This window comes from Sinocyclocheilus rhinocerous, unplaced genomic scaffold, assembly GCF_001515625.1.
Source record: "Sinocyclocheilus rhinocerous isolate Xijiao unplaced genomic scaffold, SAMN03320098_v1.1 scaffold82, whole genome shotgun sequence".
Classification (NCBI taxonomy): domain Eukaryota; kingdom Metazoa; phylum Chordata; class Actinopteri; order Cypriniformes; family Cyprinidae; genus Sinocyclocheilus; species Sinocyclocheilus rhinocerous.
This window is the reverse complement of record NW_015644168.1, coordinates 166,292-184,053: the sequence shown is the minus strand read 5'-3', so window position 1 is coordinate 184,053 and position 17,762 is coordinate 166,292. Positions and strand designations below refer to the sequence as shown.

General features: G+C 40.5%; 2 protein-coding genes across 2 annotated transcripts in view; both read left to right on the top strand.

The window, feature by feature from the left end:
* The window catches only part of abcc5 (ATP-binding cassette, sub-family C (CFTR/MRP), member 5), a 50,450-nt gene extending 45,960 nt beyond the window's left edge, over window positions 1-4,490 (top strand). Inside the window, 4 exon segments of the mRNA XM_016575705.1 lie at window positions 890-968; window positions 1,210-1,323; window positions 1,448-1,612; window positions 3,227-4,490. Of these exon segments, the coding sequence (XP_016431191.1) occupies window positions 890-968; window positions 1,210-1,323; window positions 1,448-1,612; window positions 3,227-3,328 (460 nt within the window). The 3' untranslated portion in view covers window positions 3,329-4,490.
* A 4,806-nt stretch (window positions 4,491-9,296) lies between these two features.
* On the top strand, window positions 9,297-17,762 carry LOC107758061 (arginyl aminopeptidase-like 1). The gene is made up of 11 exons (XM_016575703.1): window positions 9,297-10,303; window positions 11,554-11,694; window positions 11,784-11,935; window positions 12,371-12,487; window positions 12,571-12,806; window positions 13,022-13,135; window positions 13,425-13,537; window positions 13,650-13,758; window positions 13,980-14,204; window positions 14,306-14,448; window positions 16,545-17,762. Exons 1-11 carry the CDS (start codon window positions 9,839-9,841, stop codon window positions 16,809-16,811), a joined length of 2,082 nt encoding a protein of 693 aa, XP_016431189.1. The 5' UTR covers window positions 9,297-9,838; the 3' UTR covers window positions 16,812-17,762.

The window sequence follows — 17,762 nt, the reverse complement described above, 5'->3', positions numbered from 1 at the left end:
AGCATCTCGCTCAAAAATGACCAAAGAGTTTCTATATTTTTCCTATTTAAAACTTGACTCTTCTGTAGTTACATCGTGTACTAAGAAAACTCTTGAAACTCTAGAAACTCTTTGGTCATTTTTGAGCGAGATGCTAACGGTCTAATCAGATTCAATGATCTATGCTAAGCTACAGCTAAAAGTGCTACCGCCAGACCCGGAGATCGGCTGAATGGATTCGAAAACGGTAAAACTCAACTGTTTAACTCTAGGGGAGTTGGAGCCTATTTTCAAAAATAGTGGAGTGTTTCTTTAAGCAAAAGAAGTGTCTGAATAATTTTTGGTTTATCTGTATCATGTTTGGGCTTCATGCGTCACCTTTCACATGAAAAATGTTCCAGAAGGACGATTTGCCAAAACTGCAAGTTTGAAAAGCAAATGAAAACAAACAAACAAAAAAAAATGTAATATGTCAGCAGCAAATGGGGTTGAAGTTGAAATTGCTTGCACTGTAAGCGCCGCATTACAATACTTGACCTGTGCGCAGTGCACTGGGAGGGAAATGTTATAGCTTGCCGCTTCACATGCATTAAGAACAAAATCTAAACTGAATTAAGCTGGATCATGACACTAACTTTGCAACACTGACACTGTTATTGAACTGAATTGACTTGAGCTGAATAATGACATCATTAATTTTGAGCTGTAAAGTAGGTCTACAGAAGTCAGTTTAGTTTTATAATTGATGAATTTAAAAAAACAATACTGTAATAATCTTGTTTTAGTAATTGGAAGCTGTTTTGAAACAATCTATATTGTATAAACTGTCTTAATCCAGCTTCATATGAATGTATTTATCTGTCAGTTTTCTTCATGCATCTGCATTCTGTTTTGTATTCTTTTCAAACAGATCCAACTTGGATCCTTTTAACCTGTATTCAGAGGAGCAAATCTGGGATGCCCTGGAGAGGACACACATGAAAGAATGTGTAAGCTAAAGAAAACCTTTCAAAAGTGATACACAATGTATAACGTTTACAGGTGAAGTAGTTTCTGGTTGCCCACGGTCACGTAGCAGCTTCTCAGTTTGTCGGTCACACCTAAGGGCACGTGTGAAATCTCAGTGACTTCTTGTTGCTCTTCCCTTCATCTTATCACCGTTTCTTTCAGTTTTCCCACAGCTTTGAATCTTTGTGATTGATGTCTTGACATCTCCTCTCTGTTGTTCAGGTGTCTCAGCTGCCTTTAAAGCTGGAGTCCGAGGTGGTGGAAAACGGGGAGAATTTCTCCGTGGGTGAGCGGCAGCTGCTCTGTGTGGCCCGAGTTCTTCTGAGACAGTGCAAGGTGAGTTAACAGCCTGACTTTGGTCTTGTCCATTAGAGAAAGCTGACTGGAATTAGCTGATAATGCAGAACAGACTTGGCCTCATTTAACCGGGTCATCCGATTTGTTTCCTCCTGATTTTTAGATCTTGATTCTGGACGAGGCCACAGCGGCTATGGACACAGAGACTGACTGTCTGATTCAGGAGACGATTCGTAATGCGTTCCAGGACTGCACCACGCTGACCATTGCACACCGATTGCACACGGTGCTCAGCTGTGACCGTATCATGGTGCTCAATCAGGGCCAGGTATGGTGTAGCGGTCTAATGACTAGTTTGGATAAAAAACCTTTCCATTAGGGGGCAATATTTGTATTATATTTATCATTGTAGGGGCAGTCTTTATAATTACCTGTATTAAATGTCAAATACTTACTCTACATCAAATACTTAAATTTAACCAATTAATCAATCAATCAGAATGCTATAGACCAATCAAGTTTTATCAGCATCACCAAAAGCCATCTTTACGCTGGAACAGAAGCTGCATCTGACATAGCATTGATAGGTATTTACACTATAGCTGCATAATGTAAATAGCCTACATTTAAAGGGTTAGTTCACCCAAAAATTCTGTCATTAATTACTCACTCTCGTGTTGTTCCAAACCGTAAAGTCACGAAGCTACAAGAATACTTTTTTGCGCAAAGAAAACAAAAATAACGACTTAATCGCTCGCTTGCGTCATGATACTGTCGTGAACGCGCGTCCACAAGTGACGCAGTAGAGACGAAAATGTGGAATAAAGTCGTTATTTTTGTTTTCTTTGTGCAAAAAAGTATTCTCGTAGCTTGGTAACTTTACAGTTGAACCACTGATGTCACACGGACTACTTTGTCGATCATCTTGGTATTTTTCTGGACCTTGAACGTGGTAGTTACCTTGCTGTCTATGGGAGGGTCAGAGAGCCCTCAGATTTCATCAAAAATATCTTAAATTGTGTTCCGAAGATGAACGAAGGTCTTACGGGTTTCGAACAACACGAGGGTGAGTAATTAATGACAGAATTTTCATTTTTGGGTAAACTAACCCTTTAATATATCAATAAAACAGGAACTCGTTACAGAGTAGAGCTATAATACTATGACAAATCATTATTGTTTTGAAATGCTCCTTTTGTATCTTTAATGTTGATTAACAGAATTCATGAAAAAAAAGTTTTTGTGTTTGAGGAAACAAGCTAAGACAAAAAAGAATTGTTTATGAATTTGTCTATTGCTTTTTAAGCATTCGAAGTCAAAGAGTTCAAATTGGTTATTTTGGTAGCATGAAAAACGAACGGGAATAAGTTATACACAGAAAGCGAGCAAAGTTGTTCCCCATCACTGAAGCGGTCCATGACTTCAGTCTACGTAGGGCAAGTTCTGCACTCATAAAACCCCCAGATACAATCACTGACACGGTCTACGCTTCGAAATACCGGCACTTTCTTGTTTATGATGAGAGAACACTTCAGACTGCCTGCAGTGAACAAAACGCCAGCATTTTTAGCGGTGACTAATTTAAATAGGCTACCTCTGATTGGCCATTGGATTCTTAAGCTCATTAGAAATGTGTGTGATTGGTTATAATGCTCAATGCTGCAAAAAATGAACAGAAGATATGATGCAATGTGAGCAGACATAACAGATTTAGTTTACTTGTGCAGGGGCAGTTTTCTCCTACTTATCTTGAATTTGGATGTCATTTTTGTTCACTTTGGTGGCATTTTTGCCCCAAGCCCCCCTTAATTATTTTCCGACCCTGGTGGGATGTAATCCAATGCTCCACGGTTCCTTCAAACGTATTTGATGAAAGAAGCCTTTTTTTTTTCCCTGTGGTTCTTCTATTTACTGACTCACAGTCTTTTTCTGTTTGACCCAGGTGGTGGAATTTGACGAGCCGTCCAAGCTCTTGGCGAATGAGAACTCACGCTTCTGTGCGATGCTGGCAGCGGTGGAGAACAAAATCTCTGTAAGAGGCTAAAGGATGTCCGAGCCAAGGTTTCACTCCCGAGGACCGAAGGGAACATTCTCCATTAATATTCCAGTCATTGCTGCTTCAATGTTCCTCCCTCCTGCAAACCTATAGGGACCTGGGGAGGGAGAGTATAGTATTTCCATGAAACTCATGGGCTGTCATTAGGGGCATGCCTGTTAAGATGTACTACTTGTGAGCTTAAATGGTTAGGTCAGGAAACACTGATACTGTAATGATATTTACATAACGAAGTGGGGGAATCAGTTTCCATGTAGTTCAATTCATGCAAACTGGTATGTTTTACAGAGTACAATATCTCTGTTTATATGAGTATATATATTTACAAGGTGGTTGCAGAGTCCTTTTGTATTGATTCTGCTGGTCTATGTACAGTATGTAATATACATACATTCAGATGGATCATCTTTCATTACAGTTTAATATTTTTGACAACTTGACAGTCTTCAGTACATGTGTAAATGTTGTCTTGTGACTTGAACCCTAAACTTTGGCACAGGTGACGTTGTCCACAGGATGTTGTACAAGCACTGAGTAAGTGGGACTCTTTAAGAGAAACAGTGCTGCTTATTTACTGTCTCCTTGTTCAGCACACCAAGGATTCGGTCTTATTTAGCTAAGAGGCCTTTGTATATTTTTAGCCTATTTCCACTGTTAACATTTTTGCCAGTTCCTTTTTATTTTTCCTCTTACGTGGTATGTTTTTTGTTGCTCTTTTACGTATGAAAGCATTTCTCATTTTGGCTTGTTTTTGCACTTTGTATTCACCTCTGTAGGAGGTCACAGACATTGTTTTGACTTTGTCCCAAAAGAGACGCTCGTCGAGCATAATCTTAGCAGGCCAAATTTGCTAGAACGGGCCTTTTGTTTTTTTGTGTGTGTGTGTGTTACGTTGTCTATCACATCTCTGGTACAAAGAGATCGCTCTGAATGGACTTTCTGAATCAGGTTGTGATGGTCGTTTGTGGTCTGCATGAAGGGGAATCTGATTTCCCCTCATCAGACCCTGCAAAAATGTCTTGTCATTTCCATTTTTTTTTTCCATAGCCTTAGCATGATTTCTTAATTGCCTTGTGAAAAGGGTGGAAGGAGAGTAGGAGAGTGTACAGTCTCTCCGCTGTCTCAATAAATTTATTTTAGGTTTACCCTTTCGGTGTCTCCGCTTCTGGATTACTGAGAGAGGATTAAGGATTAACTGTAATAAAAATGTGATACCAGAGTGAAATGCTTATAGAAGAAGATGAGACATTCATTTTAGTCATTATACACTGAAGCAAAATTATAATTAATGTGCCTTTTCACAGATTCAATTCTGTTATGCATCATGTTATTGTGCCATTTCCTCGTAATAATTACTTCCAATTTATTTTTACTTCTGTTCGCCTTAGATGGCACATTTATGGCAATGCTAAGAAAAGAACATTACCATTTCTGAGGGAGACAAAGACCCAAAGAAAAGTGATATACTTGAGTGTATAGTAGATATTCCATTCATTCTTTCTGTTGATGAGAAATATAATTACTTTGGGAGAAAGTACATAAACTCTAAACTACGTCCAGTCCACAAACACATCTGCCCAATGAAAGAAAGCAGGACGGTGTCCAGGATGACAAGGGAAACCAGCACTTTCAGAGATTACAACAGCACACTTGTAAATGGACCTGAGTAGCCAATACATTATCATATGCTTATGCAGGATGGCTCTTTCCCCTACAGACTATGTGTGCCAACCAACTGCAACAAGAGTTTACTGCAATATATAACATTACTGTGGTCATTCATTTAGCTCATTTAGCTGACACTTATCCCAAGAACAGCCCCTCTGGAGAAACCTGGGGTCAATGGGATAGTTCCAGACACCGTACATGATGTGATTCAGTAACTATTGTAATGATTGTCCCTCGAGCATGATACCTAAAGGAATAGTTCATCCAAACCTAAAAAATTAATTCAGCTAATCACCATCATATCGCTTAAAGGGGTCATATGATGTTGCTAAATAGAACATTATTTCGTGTATTTGGTGTAGTGCAATGTGTTTATGCGGTTTAAGGTAAAAAAAAAACATTATTTTCCACATACTGTACATTATTGTTTCTCCTCTATGCCCCGCCTTTCTGAAACGCGTCGATTTTTACAAAGCTCATCGGTCTGAAAAGCAAGGTGTGCTCTGATTGGCCAGCTATCCAGTGCATTGTGATTGGCCGAATACCTCAAGCGTGAGACGGAAATCATCGCGCCTCGTAAACATAAAACCATGTCTGCATTTGTGATCGGAGAAATGACAAACAACAAGCGCTACTCTACACTGCCCAAAAAACTCGCTTTAAATATAAAAAATATAAAAAATAAAAACTCTTTAAATATAGAGTGAGCGGCGGCGGGCTTGAGAACGGCGTGGCCAGCAGATTCGACGAAGGAATGTCCGGAGGGCTTGTGGCAACCACATGTGACGACCCCGGGCTGGACTCCGCTTCGTCCACGGTGAAAGCCGATCCGGCGATCGACAGCGCGATTTCCTCAGCAACCAGCACGGATCAGCTCCAGGCATGACGAAGCAGATATCGTCCTCTTTTGGAAGACCAAACAAACTGGTTTCGCTTTCACAACGAAACACACAGCGCCCTCACGACATGGCAGCGGCAGCAACAACAATACTACAGCGAGAATAAAAGTTACGCCTTCTTTCTTTGCGTGAACATTTGGGCGGCGTTATGCAAATCTTCCCACATCGTGACGTAGATATTTGGGGGCGTGTTAGAACGAGCCGTTTTAGGTAGGTGTGGCTGACTCTTAACTTTTATAAAGAATATCTCTTTGGATTTGAGACTTTAGTCTTTGCTACTTTACAGATCTTCTTTATGCACCAAGAGCTTGTAACACTCCAAAGAGAAAGGAAAACTTGAAATCGCATCATATGACCCCTTTAAAAGAAAGAGAAACAAAAGAGATTATTTAGCCAAATGTTCAGAATGCGGAATTGTGTGAACTTATGATGTACTCATCTGTCAGTGGAGCTTGAGAACCACTGGTATTCTTTCCCTCTTTTCTTGTAATGAAAAGAGCAAACTAGACGTTTTGCTAGATGGCTCGTTTATGTTCCAAGCTTTACGATGGTAAATAAATGACAGAATTTTAATTTCAGGTAAACTGTTCTTTATGTGTCCTGTTAAAGGTAATTGTTCATGAATCATCCATTCTGAAAGCTGTAGGCAAGTTTATTTATATACCACATGTCAATGGTAATTCAAAGTTCTTTACATAAAAATAATAATAATAAAAAAAATAGTAGTCATAAAAAGGTTCAAAAGAAATAAAAGTAGCAAAATTCGGGACACCCCTGATAACTTTTAGAAGCTTTTTCCAGGTGGCATCTAAATGCATTCTCACCAGCATATCAGCAAGGGATTTTGGTACAAGGCCATTATGGGGATTCCATACAGTTCGAAGTATTCTGAAATGGAACGGGAAGCCAATATAATGACCTAATGACTGGTAATAAGCTCAGTTTTTTTGGTTTTGCTCAGGAGCCAGCAACTGTCTAATAGTCCTCCAGGGAAGGCCAGCAAGAAATCTATTGCAGTAATCTGCCCTGCTGCTCATGAATGCATGAGGTCTTATTTGTGCACAAAGGATCTGATTTGTACTGTTTTAGATGGTAATCGGCTGATTTAGTTAGTGCTTTTATATGGTTTTTGAAATAATATTCCAGAATGATACCAAGGTTCCTGACTTCATTTTTAGTTTTTGAAGTCAAGGTATGCACTCACCTTTGATATTTCATCTTTATTGCCAAATATAATCACAGCTCCTTTGTCTTTAGTTAATTCAACTTGGAATAGCCAGCTGTAAATTTTATTTATGCCCTGGCACAGGTAGACTATGTCACTTGGAAATAGATCAAGGTAGATCTGGGTGTGATAAGCAATATTGCTGTTCTCAATTATATGGCCTATGGGAGCATATACAAATTGAGTAGTTCAGTTCATTGAATAGTCCATGTGTCATGGCAGCCCAGTTAGATTCGTAAATGTTCACAAAGTTGCCCTGCCTGCTAAATATGACCTGAACCATCTAAACAACTGTCTCAGAGAGTCCTACCCACATTTTCAGTCTGTTAATGAGTACACTGTCATCGACACTATCAAATGCAGCTCTAAAACCAACATTTTGTCTGAATCAGTATTTAAAGGGACAGTTCACCCAAAAATGTAAAAAGTTGTTCCATACCTGTATGAGTTTATTTCTTCTTTTGAACATAAAAGAAGACATTTTGAAGAACAGTCAAGCAGTTACTGGGGTCCTTTCCACACTATGGAAGTCAATGGGGTCCATCAACTGTTTGGTTAGATTCTTTAAAATATATTTTGTGTTCAGCAGAAGAAAGAACCTCGTATAAGGTTGGAACAACTTGAGTAAATAATGAAAATGTTCATTTTTGGGTGAACTATCTCTTTAAGTAAATATCTTATTCAGTGCTGCCTCTGTGCTGTTTAGAAACATTGTACTGGCACCATTTTAAATGATATTACAGATTTTTGTCATTTATACAGTAGGTTGTTGATATTGGAGATGTAATTGTGCATGCTTGTTTCACCAGTTTTACATTTACAATACATTTGCCTCATCTGATGCTCCCTTAAAGTTAATCATTAAAAACATAAATATTTTAATAACAGTCTCTTATCTTTAGCAAATCTCTTGAATACAAATGAATCTACTTTTAATACTGTAATGATGTAAGCATCTTAAATGGCTGATTTTAGTATTTTATTTAACTTATTTGCAGAAAATAGTAGCCATTTATAAGTGTTTTATTAGTAACAGCCACAATTTTAATATGGGTGCATGACTAGTCCAGTCCTTTTAATCCCAGGCAGGCAACACCATCGGATGTGACATTAATGAGTCTATTACCAATAGTAACGTGGGCACTTTATATAAACTACATTGTAATCCATAACAAATATGACCCAGTCCTGTTGTTCCCAGAATTAAAAAAGTACACTTCCATAATGTACTTAAAGTGCTCTATTTTCGCGCACTAATTTTGTACTTAACATACTAAAAATGATTCTTTAGTACTTCTTAAGATAAACTAAGTGTACTCAACTGTGCTATTTCGGGACATCATGAATATTAATTAAAATGTGCTTTTAACATACTATCTCTATTTAAAAATGTATTTAGTTACCACTTAGTACACTCAAGTGTACAAGTGGTGACTAAATAAATTTTTTTTAATACAGAGATAGTATGTTTAAAGCACATTTTAGTTCATATGTCCCAAAATAGCACAGTTGAGTACACTTACTCGCGCGAACTCATTCGGGAGTGGTGACTTTTTCCACGTATTCCCAACTTCTGAGCCTGCTCGCCTGAAGTTATGGTTGATTGCTCTTCGGCTGGTTATCAACACACCCATTAACGTAAACAACGCCAGAGTGCGTACACACCTCACGCACCGGATACCGTGCGCGCGCTCAAAGCAGTTGGACATAGTGGTGTATTAGAGGTAAAATATGATATAAATACTGTTCGGTTTCTCGCACAAACCGATCGTTTCGTGTCTTAGGACATCAATGTGTCGTCACGAGCCGCAGGGTTTAATTTGGATTTGTCTGTGCATGTTTTTTTTACTCTCATAGATTTTGTTACCATTGCCATGCATTATACGACTGATAGACTGCAACGGCTGGAGTTAAAAATCTTCTTTTGTGTTCTACTGAAGAAACAAAGTCACCTACATCTTGGATGCCCTGGGGGTAAGCAGATAAACATCAAATTTTAATTTTTGGGTGAACTATCCCTTTAAGTTTATCTTAAGAAGTAGCCTACATGAAGCACAAAATTAGTGCGCGAAAATAGAGCACTTTAAGTACACTATGGAAGCGTACTTTTTTTTTTACCTGGTTTTCATAATGCTTGTCCACTGTTGGACAGTGTTTTTGCGGTTGATCGTGAAATGTGCTGCGAGCTCCGCAGCGCCCCCCTGCAGCTCGAAAACTTTCCCGTCTCGAAGTGATTTCCTCCCGTTTTTACTTCCTGTTTTCTAAGGGAGTCACTTAGCTCAGATCGTTTCTGCTCATCGGGGTTTTCACTATGCGTTGTTTCTTCTGCCGGTAGTTTTTACCGATCTCTCCGTAGGGATCTCGGAACGGATTGGGACATCCACACGTCTGCTTTAGATGGAGGTCGGAGGGCTGAAGTCAGTCGTGTCTACGGCTCTAATGGATTTTACGTAGACTTGTGTTTTGTTTTAATGCCTTTTACTGCCTTCCTGGTCGTTTTATTACCATTACTTTAATTCGGTTTCCTCCTCCGCTGAGTGTCCAGCCTCGACCGCCCCTTTAACTCCAGCAACAATGTAACTAACTCGATCGCTCGTTCATCTCTCTTCCGCCGAGCTCGACTCCGAAGACCGCCGCGCGCGATCGCCGCTTTTAAAGTTTGACGCTGTCGTCACGTTATCGTGTATTTCTTCGCCAAACTTTACGATGGCCGAGCTGCAGCGGCCGACGCTGTGTTGCTGTAGGAAAGTGCTGACCGTTCCCGGTAATAAGTCCTGCGAGGGCGGCCGGAGTCTGGCGCACTGTCGCCTGGTGGACGTCGCGTCGGCGTCCAACTTCCACAGCTTTAAACTCCGACATTTCCACCTGGACCTCCACCTGAACTTCGCTGTCAAGAGGATGACGGGATGGCAGGTTCTGGAGCTCACGCCCGTCCAGCCCGGCGTCCAGTCGCTCATTCTAGACACGCATCCTTCGTTATTAATTCATTCCGTGGACTGCAAGGTGCCCGGCGCGTCCGGTGCTCCCGACGTGTTTTTGTCGCTCACCTACCGAATAGAACCGTTCACCGATTACGGATCCTCTCTGAACATCAGCCTCCCGGCCGCGGTGGTCCGGCCGCACCGGGCTTTCCGTGTCACCATCCGCTACACTACCACAGACGGCCCTGCGGTAAGGTCAACGCGGTGACAGCCGACGAACTGCCTCTGATACACGCTAATAATAACTTTGTTGCACAGGACTATTGTACACAGAGTCAATATCCACTAAAAAATATCCCAGCAGCGGAGCCTTAATGTTGATAACCAGCTCTGCCACGTTCGCTTTTACGCGAGATTAAAGGGGTCCTGTGGGACGCGGGATTGTAAACATGCTTGTGGGATCACCCCATTTATTTATTAGATACACGCGAGGATAGAAAACAGTGAATGTACTGGAGCGCCTGAGCTATACTAAGAATGACCTCAGCGTAGTGACATGTCCTCGTAAGTAGATAACTAGAGTTATCCAGGTCATGATTATGAGTGCACGAGGTAATTACTGGAAGGTGGGCTGTGTTAAACAGGTTTCAATTACAGATGGCTAGATATACAAGTTGATTACGAAAACAACCCTGTTTAGTGTTATTTACACTGTGACCTGTACATGTCATTGCCCACTTGCACAAAGGGGTTTCATTTTGAATGTACCTTATATGCTCCTTTGACTGCTGTAGTGTTTAGTAGCGTTATGTGTCAGAAATTACATTTTTCATTAGTTTTCTTCATTACAAAAATAATAATAATTTGAAACTATACAGCTATATCAGCATGACAACTGTGTTTCTTGGAAGTCTTTTTCAACCCAGCAAAGCAAAACATCATTCTCACTGATGCTTCCGAAACAATTCATTATCACAATTTCGATCAAAACCTCATCTATAATGGCCAACTAGATAACATTACCTTGGCAAACACTTGACATCAGCAGAATTCATAACAAATTAAACAACACGCATCACAGAGAGCCAAATATATGAGTTTGCAATGCATAAAAACATTACATATCAGTGACAGCTCTGTAAGCTGGTCCAAAACTGGCCCCAGGCTATAAGATCATTCTTATTGCTGTGCCCTGCTTACACTGTGCTATTTTAGGGGCGTAATATACACACAAAACAGGCATTTTAGCTGCTCACCTCTATATGGGTAGTTGTCTGTTGTTTCTGCAACTTCATCAAGAACTTGACTTGACGTTTGGATTCACAAGTGCTTCACCTGTATGAAATAAAGAAATTACAGTGCTTTATTGCCTATCTAATAACCATGCAACCTTAAATCGTAAATCTGTATTGAATCATTTGCATGCTCGGAGCTATTTTCTAGAACATTTATTTGCCAAAGGTACTCCCGCACCTTACTGTTCCCTGGTTCCTTCATCAGATTTGGTGGCTGGATGCCGAGCTGACATGCGGACAAACCCGACCGTTGGTCTTCACTCAGGGTCACTCGGTCTGCAACCGGTCATTTTTTCCCTGTTTTGACACGCCAGCCGTCAAAAGCACCTACTCTGCCACTGTCAGGGTAAGTCTAAGCTGCTCAGATCCACCAAAACATCTTTGTGGGAATTCAGTGTTGTTTTCTGGTTATTGATCATGTTTACTGCGTTACAGGTACCAGAAGGTGTTACAGTGTTGATGAGTGCCTCAAGAAGTGCATACTCTAAACAGGACAGGGTTTTCCAGTTCACCATGGAGTACCCTGTCCCAACCTACTTGGTTGCCCTGGTGGCAGGAGACCTACAGCATGCAGACATTGGGCCCAGGTAAATAAGGATTGAGTATCCCTGCTGAAAACAACAGAATAGTTTGATACCAGCATATGTTGTTTTAAACAGTGATATACTGGTGCTCAGTATAGAATGCTAGTGTGCTGGTTTGTCTAAAATAGGCTGCTTAACCACAGTTGTCAAGACCACATCAGTTGCCTATCTTTATCAGCATGAATGTGCTACTTTGGTCAACAAGATTCTCAGAAAAACCATGCTGGTTGACCAGCTAAGTTTTGCTTGCACAAAGCATGGCTATGCTGGTTCATCAGCATATCAAAACCAAACCAGTACTATCTAGCATAACTAGCCTGGAAATGCTGGCTTTTTAAGCAGGCTTATGTGCCAATTATCTCAGGCTCATTGTTGTAAGATATATGCATTGTCTTCATTAGTGTTTAGTGCTTTACCTCAGCCACAATCTGCTTTTAGGAGTCGTGTGTGGGCAGAGCCTTGCATCCTGACGTGTGCGGTCAGTAAACTGGGCGGCAATGTGGAGCGCTGGCTTAATGTGGCAGAGGGCCTTTTTGGGCCTTATGTATGGGGGAGGTCAGTTCCGTACTTTCCATTCATATCAATCTTGTTCACATCAAGCCTCATAATCAGGCATTAGCCCGTCTCTCCCTTTACAGGTACGACATAGTGTTCCTTCCTCCTTCATTCCCCATCGTTGCCATGGAGAATCCCTGTCTTACTTTCATAATTTCCTCCATACTGGAGAGTCAAGAGTTTCTGCTGATTGATGTCATCCATGAGATTGCTCACGGCTGGTTTGGCAATGCGGTCACCAATGCTACCTGGGAAGAAATGTGGCTCAGTGAGGGTCTGGCCACTTATGCTCAGAGGCGCATTACCACAGAGGCCTATGGTATACACGTCATATCCTCACACATATCCAAACATAGAAACATCACCATGTAGGCCTTTTGCAAATGTTTATGCATACATTTCACAAAGATTCATACTTGTGTAGAATGATGCCAGTGATATGGGAGTGTTTGCATTTGCCCCAGCAGTGTGCAGAGGCCTGTTGATATCCCACAATGCTCTCCTTACATTTATCTTTTCATTTTTCTAATTCAGGAAAAGCCTTCACTTGTCTTGAGACTGTGTTCCGTCTAGATGCTCTTCACAGACAGATGCGTCTTCTTGGAGACAACAATCCTGTCAGTAAGCTGCAGGCCAAATTTGAGCCAGGTACAACCTTTTTAACAATATGAACCAGCTTTTGCATGAGTCTGAAAGAGACCTTGGGTTTGGCACTTAGTGATTTTTCCGTACACCTGAAATAGCTCTGTGGTAAATGCATCTAAAATTCCTTGTTACTCAGATTTCAGAAAGACAGAAGCTAGGAAAATCCTCATTTGCAAAGTTCAGCTTGTCTGGGAAATGTGCTTAAATATTTATAAAGTACTTGTGAAGTGTCAGACCTATGACTCGTGGGTCAATGTACCATGTTATCCATTTTCCTTCTCTTTCTCCGAAGGTGTAAACCCCAGCAGTCTAATGAATCTGTTCACCTATGAGAAAGGATTCTGCTTTGTATCTTACCTCTCACAGCTGTGTGGCGACATCAAGAGATTTGATAGTTTTCTTAGGGTGAGAAACATGACATTCACCGCACACATGCGTGAATTTTTATGCTCAACTGTACATATATGGCATGGTCCACACATGAAGTTTCTGAATTTTTCCACCCTGCACTGTGTAGGCCTACATTGAGAAGTTCAGATTCAGCAGTGTAATCGCTCAGGATCTGTTGGACTTTTTCCTTGGCTTCTTCCCTGAGCTGAAGGAGAGCTGCGTTGCTCAACGAGAGGGTGAGTTTCGACAGCTGTCAGAGATGATGATTAACACACAGAGACACTTTTAGTTACTCATCTCACTGTGCTCCATTTGTCCTCAGTTAGGAATTTCCCTGTTGAGCTAGTCATAACGCCCAGTGAGGGGTCAGAGCAACATTAGCAGTGCAAGAGATGGAGGCTAAGTAAACAGAAATGTGACACTTCTTCCCCTCCTTCTTCCTTCCCCTCTTGCTCAGGTCTGGAATTTGAGCGATGGCTAAATGGCTGTGGTCCTCCGTTATGTGAACCAGATCTCTCGGCGGGTAGAGCTCTAACAGGCCCTGTTCAGCACCTGTGTGATCTTTGGGGGGTGGATGCCCCTGACCCCCAAGTGATCTCTACATTTGACCTCTCCTCCTGGAGCACCTTTCAGACCGTCCTCTTCCTGGACCGACTTCTAGACCGCTCACCTCTGCCTCAAGGTATTCAGAATCCATTTCGCAGTTTGTCGACATTAGTATTCCCATTGCTTTGATGTTTGACATCTCTTCTCTTGTAATACGAAATGTGATTGGCCTTTCAGAGGTGATGAGTCTTTTGTCAAGCTGCTACTCTGCGGTGTTGGACGGCATGAACGCTGAAGTCCAGATTCGATGGCTGCAGATTGTAGTGCGGAACAGCTTTTATGCTGATCTGCCCCGAGTTCGCAGCTTCTTGCATAAACATGTGAGTTTTGTGAATCAAGTGCCTTTTGGGCTGTAATTGATAATACATTAATGTAGCATCTCCATATTGATTGTAAGAGCCTTTTGTGTGGTCTGAAGATGAGTTAAAGCAAATCAGTCTCTTATTTTGCCTGTGTTTAGAGGGCACAAACACTATTAAGCTATGGACAGTCTGGTTTATAAAAGCGTGTAATTTAGTGAGTTAGTGCCTGGCGCTCTCTATTTCTCCCTCACCCCTCCACTCAGTATAAACTGAGTTTTCCTTAAAGGGCATCCACATTCCAGTGTTTCTAATAAACACTCTCGGCTACTCTTTGACTATTGACTGTTTATGACGTCATGTCTCTTTTCAGAGCTGTAAAGAGATGTGCTCAATCACAACCAGTTTGGCTGGTTTCTTTTGCTTCATCGAAAGCATGTTGTATTGATTACCATATTCTAAAGTGTATTGTGTCAAGCATGGTTGCATTTCATCCTAAGAGACTGTAATAAGTTTATGAATTCTTCATAGTGAATTCTGATGATACCATAACCTGTCATATATGGCAAACGATTTGAAATGTATAAAATAAACCTCCAAAGTGGATATATAAAACATACAGTTCTAACTTGTGGTTGACAGATATATCGCAAAGGCCGATATATCGGCTGATATTTGGCATTTTTCAAATATCGGCATCGGCCGATAGGTTTTTCGGTTTGGCCGATATGTTTGAGACTTATTTTGCCTGCGCACACAGCGCGCACATTCTCCCTCTTCATTGTTTGCTGTCGTCGTTTAACAGTCCTGCCTAATATGGAAAGAAGTCTGTCTAAAAATCAGATAGAACTGTTGAACAAATGAATTAAAAGGTATACAAAAAAAGTATTATAACTGTTGCTTTTATATTATTAGTAACAGATAGGCAAACATTATAATACTATCTTGTTTACCGTCAGTGTTCAGCAAATATGCATTTATATCATTTATACAAATGTCTAATAAACATTTGATTCCACAGACTTAGTCGAATAATTGTGAGATCTTGTGAAGTGTGCATTTGTTTCCTGCATGATCGTGTGTGCTCTGTGTAACGGTTGGTCCGTGTGAATTGAATGCGGACTGGAGGAGAGTTTAGCTTCACTGGAGATGCGCAATCGGCAAACTTTAAACTCGTGATTTCAAATTATGTTGCACTTTATCCATTTGACTACTGTCATATTCATGTTATTTTTGCTGTGTGCTGCATGTAAAATGAGTGTTACCATGGATTTAGTTGAAAAAATATATTCCCAATACACACAAACTTCCCAGATTCCCAGAGTGCCCTGTTGGTTACAGTGTTTAATTTCTTTTTATTTATATATTTTTTTATATTTCTTTATTTGTGAAAAATACTGTAATCGGATTACAGAATCAGGAAGTTGTCATCTAAAGTATAAGTATCTTTATTTTACACATTTATTTTTAATATAATTCATTTTCAAATTAGTACAAATTTCTTAAACATTAATTAAAATAAATAAAAATAATAATTATAAATTATAATTAAAATAAAAAAAATATTCTTATATCGGCCATATATCGGCCACCCTGCTCTCTAAAATATCGGCATTGGCTGTCAAAAAACCAATATCGGTCGACCACTAGTTCTAACGCTAACTTCTGATTAGATGAGATGTGTTTAATGCCAGGAAAATGAATGTTAAATTGTTACTTGCCAGTTAAGGTTTATTTGTATTATTACAGATAATGTAACTTTTTTATTGAACATTGTGTCTTTTGTAATTTTGAAAACCTATTTAAGAAAAAAACGGTTACAGTGCTTTAGGCATTCCTCTTTGCATGACACTTCAAACACACTTTATCTGGTGTATATCTTGTCACATGAAAGAGATATTTAAAGGGTGCTTGTCAGAGTTATATTAAAGTGCGAGTAGTGCATGAAGTTTGACTTTTGTTACTACTTTCACTGTGGCATTTTGACTTGACCTTACTGAGATCTGTTTTAAATTAAGAATGGGGCATTTTATGTAGGCCTATAGAAAATAAATGTTTCATCTGGTCTGTTTTAGCAATGGGTTGTCTTAACTTTCCTCTTCCTTTTTCCTTTCCAGACCTCACGGATGTACACAGTGCCCCTTTACGAGGATCTGTGCGGAGGGGTGATGAAGTGTTTTGCTGTGGAGGTATTTTATCAAACTCAGGCTCGTTTGCACCCAAATCTACGCAGGACACTTCAGCAGATACTGTTCCAAAGCAGTGCCCTCAACACCAGCACAGCTCCATCTCTACTCACATCACCACCCTCTGCCCCTTCGTCGCCCACAGACCCCCCTGCCAACGGGACCATCGCCCTGCGAGACGTCAATGTGTCCGCATGAGTTCAAAACTTCTGTGGAGAAGCAGAAGGTTGTTTGAGGTGAAAAGCCAGAAGGGCAGGAACAGGACAGGAATTGAACTCCTTGGCTCAGACTGGACCATAGCAATGCATTGTGAGAGGCCAACGCTGATGGGTGTACACACTTTCACCAACACTGGGATGTCTATTTATAAAGGCAGACACTGATTTTCATAAGCTAAACATAAAGCTGCTCAGGGCTGTGGAACAAAGTGGAGGACAAATGTTTGCGATGGTTATTATGCCATCACCTGTGTGTGTGTGTGTGTGTGTGTACGCATATGGATAGGGGTATGTCAGTATCAAGGATACTGGTTGCCATCTGTTAGCCATTACCTTTTTGAGTGTGTGTGGATGTGTGTCTTTGTTTATTTTTGTGGGTGTTTTGCATATGTTCCTCCGGCCTATGCACATCATCTCATGTTGTGTTTGCATCTGTTCTCTGAGAAATCAATTGGAGGACTTAACAAGATTTCAGAGACTTTCCTTTTGCTAGCTACACAGAGGTGTTCTGAGGAGGACCAATCCCTGACTCATCGCCTTCCTGGACAGTGTTTGAAAACTGGAGTGAATGCACAGTCTGTGCTCATTGTGCAAATCTGATCATGGCCTAATGAAGATCCTGCAGAACCAACACACTCTCAGCTTTTCTGTGATAAACAGATTGTTTCCTATTTGTTTGAACTGGAATCTGTCTTTCTCAAGCTTCTCTTTCCTGGTGCTAACCACTCAACATTAAGTCTCAGGTATATCAAGACAGAAGAAGTGGAGCCATGTTAGTGCCTTTCAAACCTTTCAACACTTCTGTTCAAATTAACAGCCTTAATTTGTTATTTGAGCCATACTAGGGTGACATTGGTAACTATTGTCATACATTGTGTGAAAGGTTGTTTTCAGGAATCGAGATGCTGTGGTGATTTTTTTTTTTTTTTTT

Excerpts from the sequence above, each read along its gene's own strand:
- LOC107758061 (XM_016575703.1), top strand. The coding sequence starts at position 9,839 with ATGGCCGAGCTGCAGCGGCCGACGCTGTGTTGCTGTAGGAAAGTGCTG. Across the intron at positions 12,488-12,570 it reads GGGCCTTATGTATGGGGGAG|GTACGACATAGTGTTCCTTC; the intron begins GTCAGTTCCGTA and ends CTCCCTTTACAG. Across the intron at positions 13,759-13,979 it reads CTGCGTTGCTCAACGAGAGG|GTCTGGAATTTGAGCGATGG; the intron begins GTGAGTTTCGAC and ends CCTCTTGCTCAG.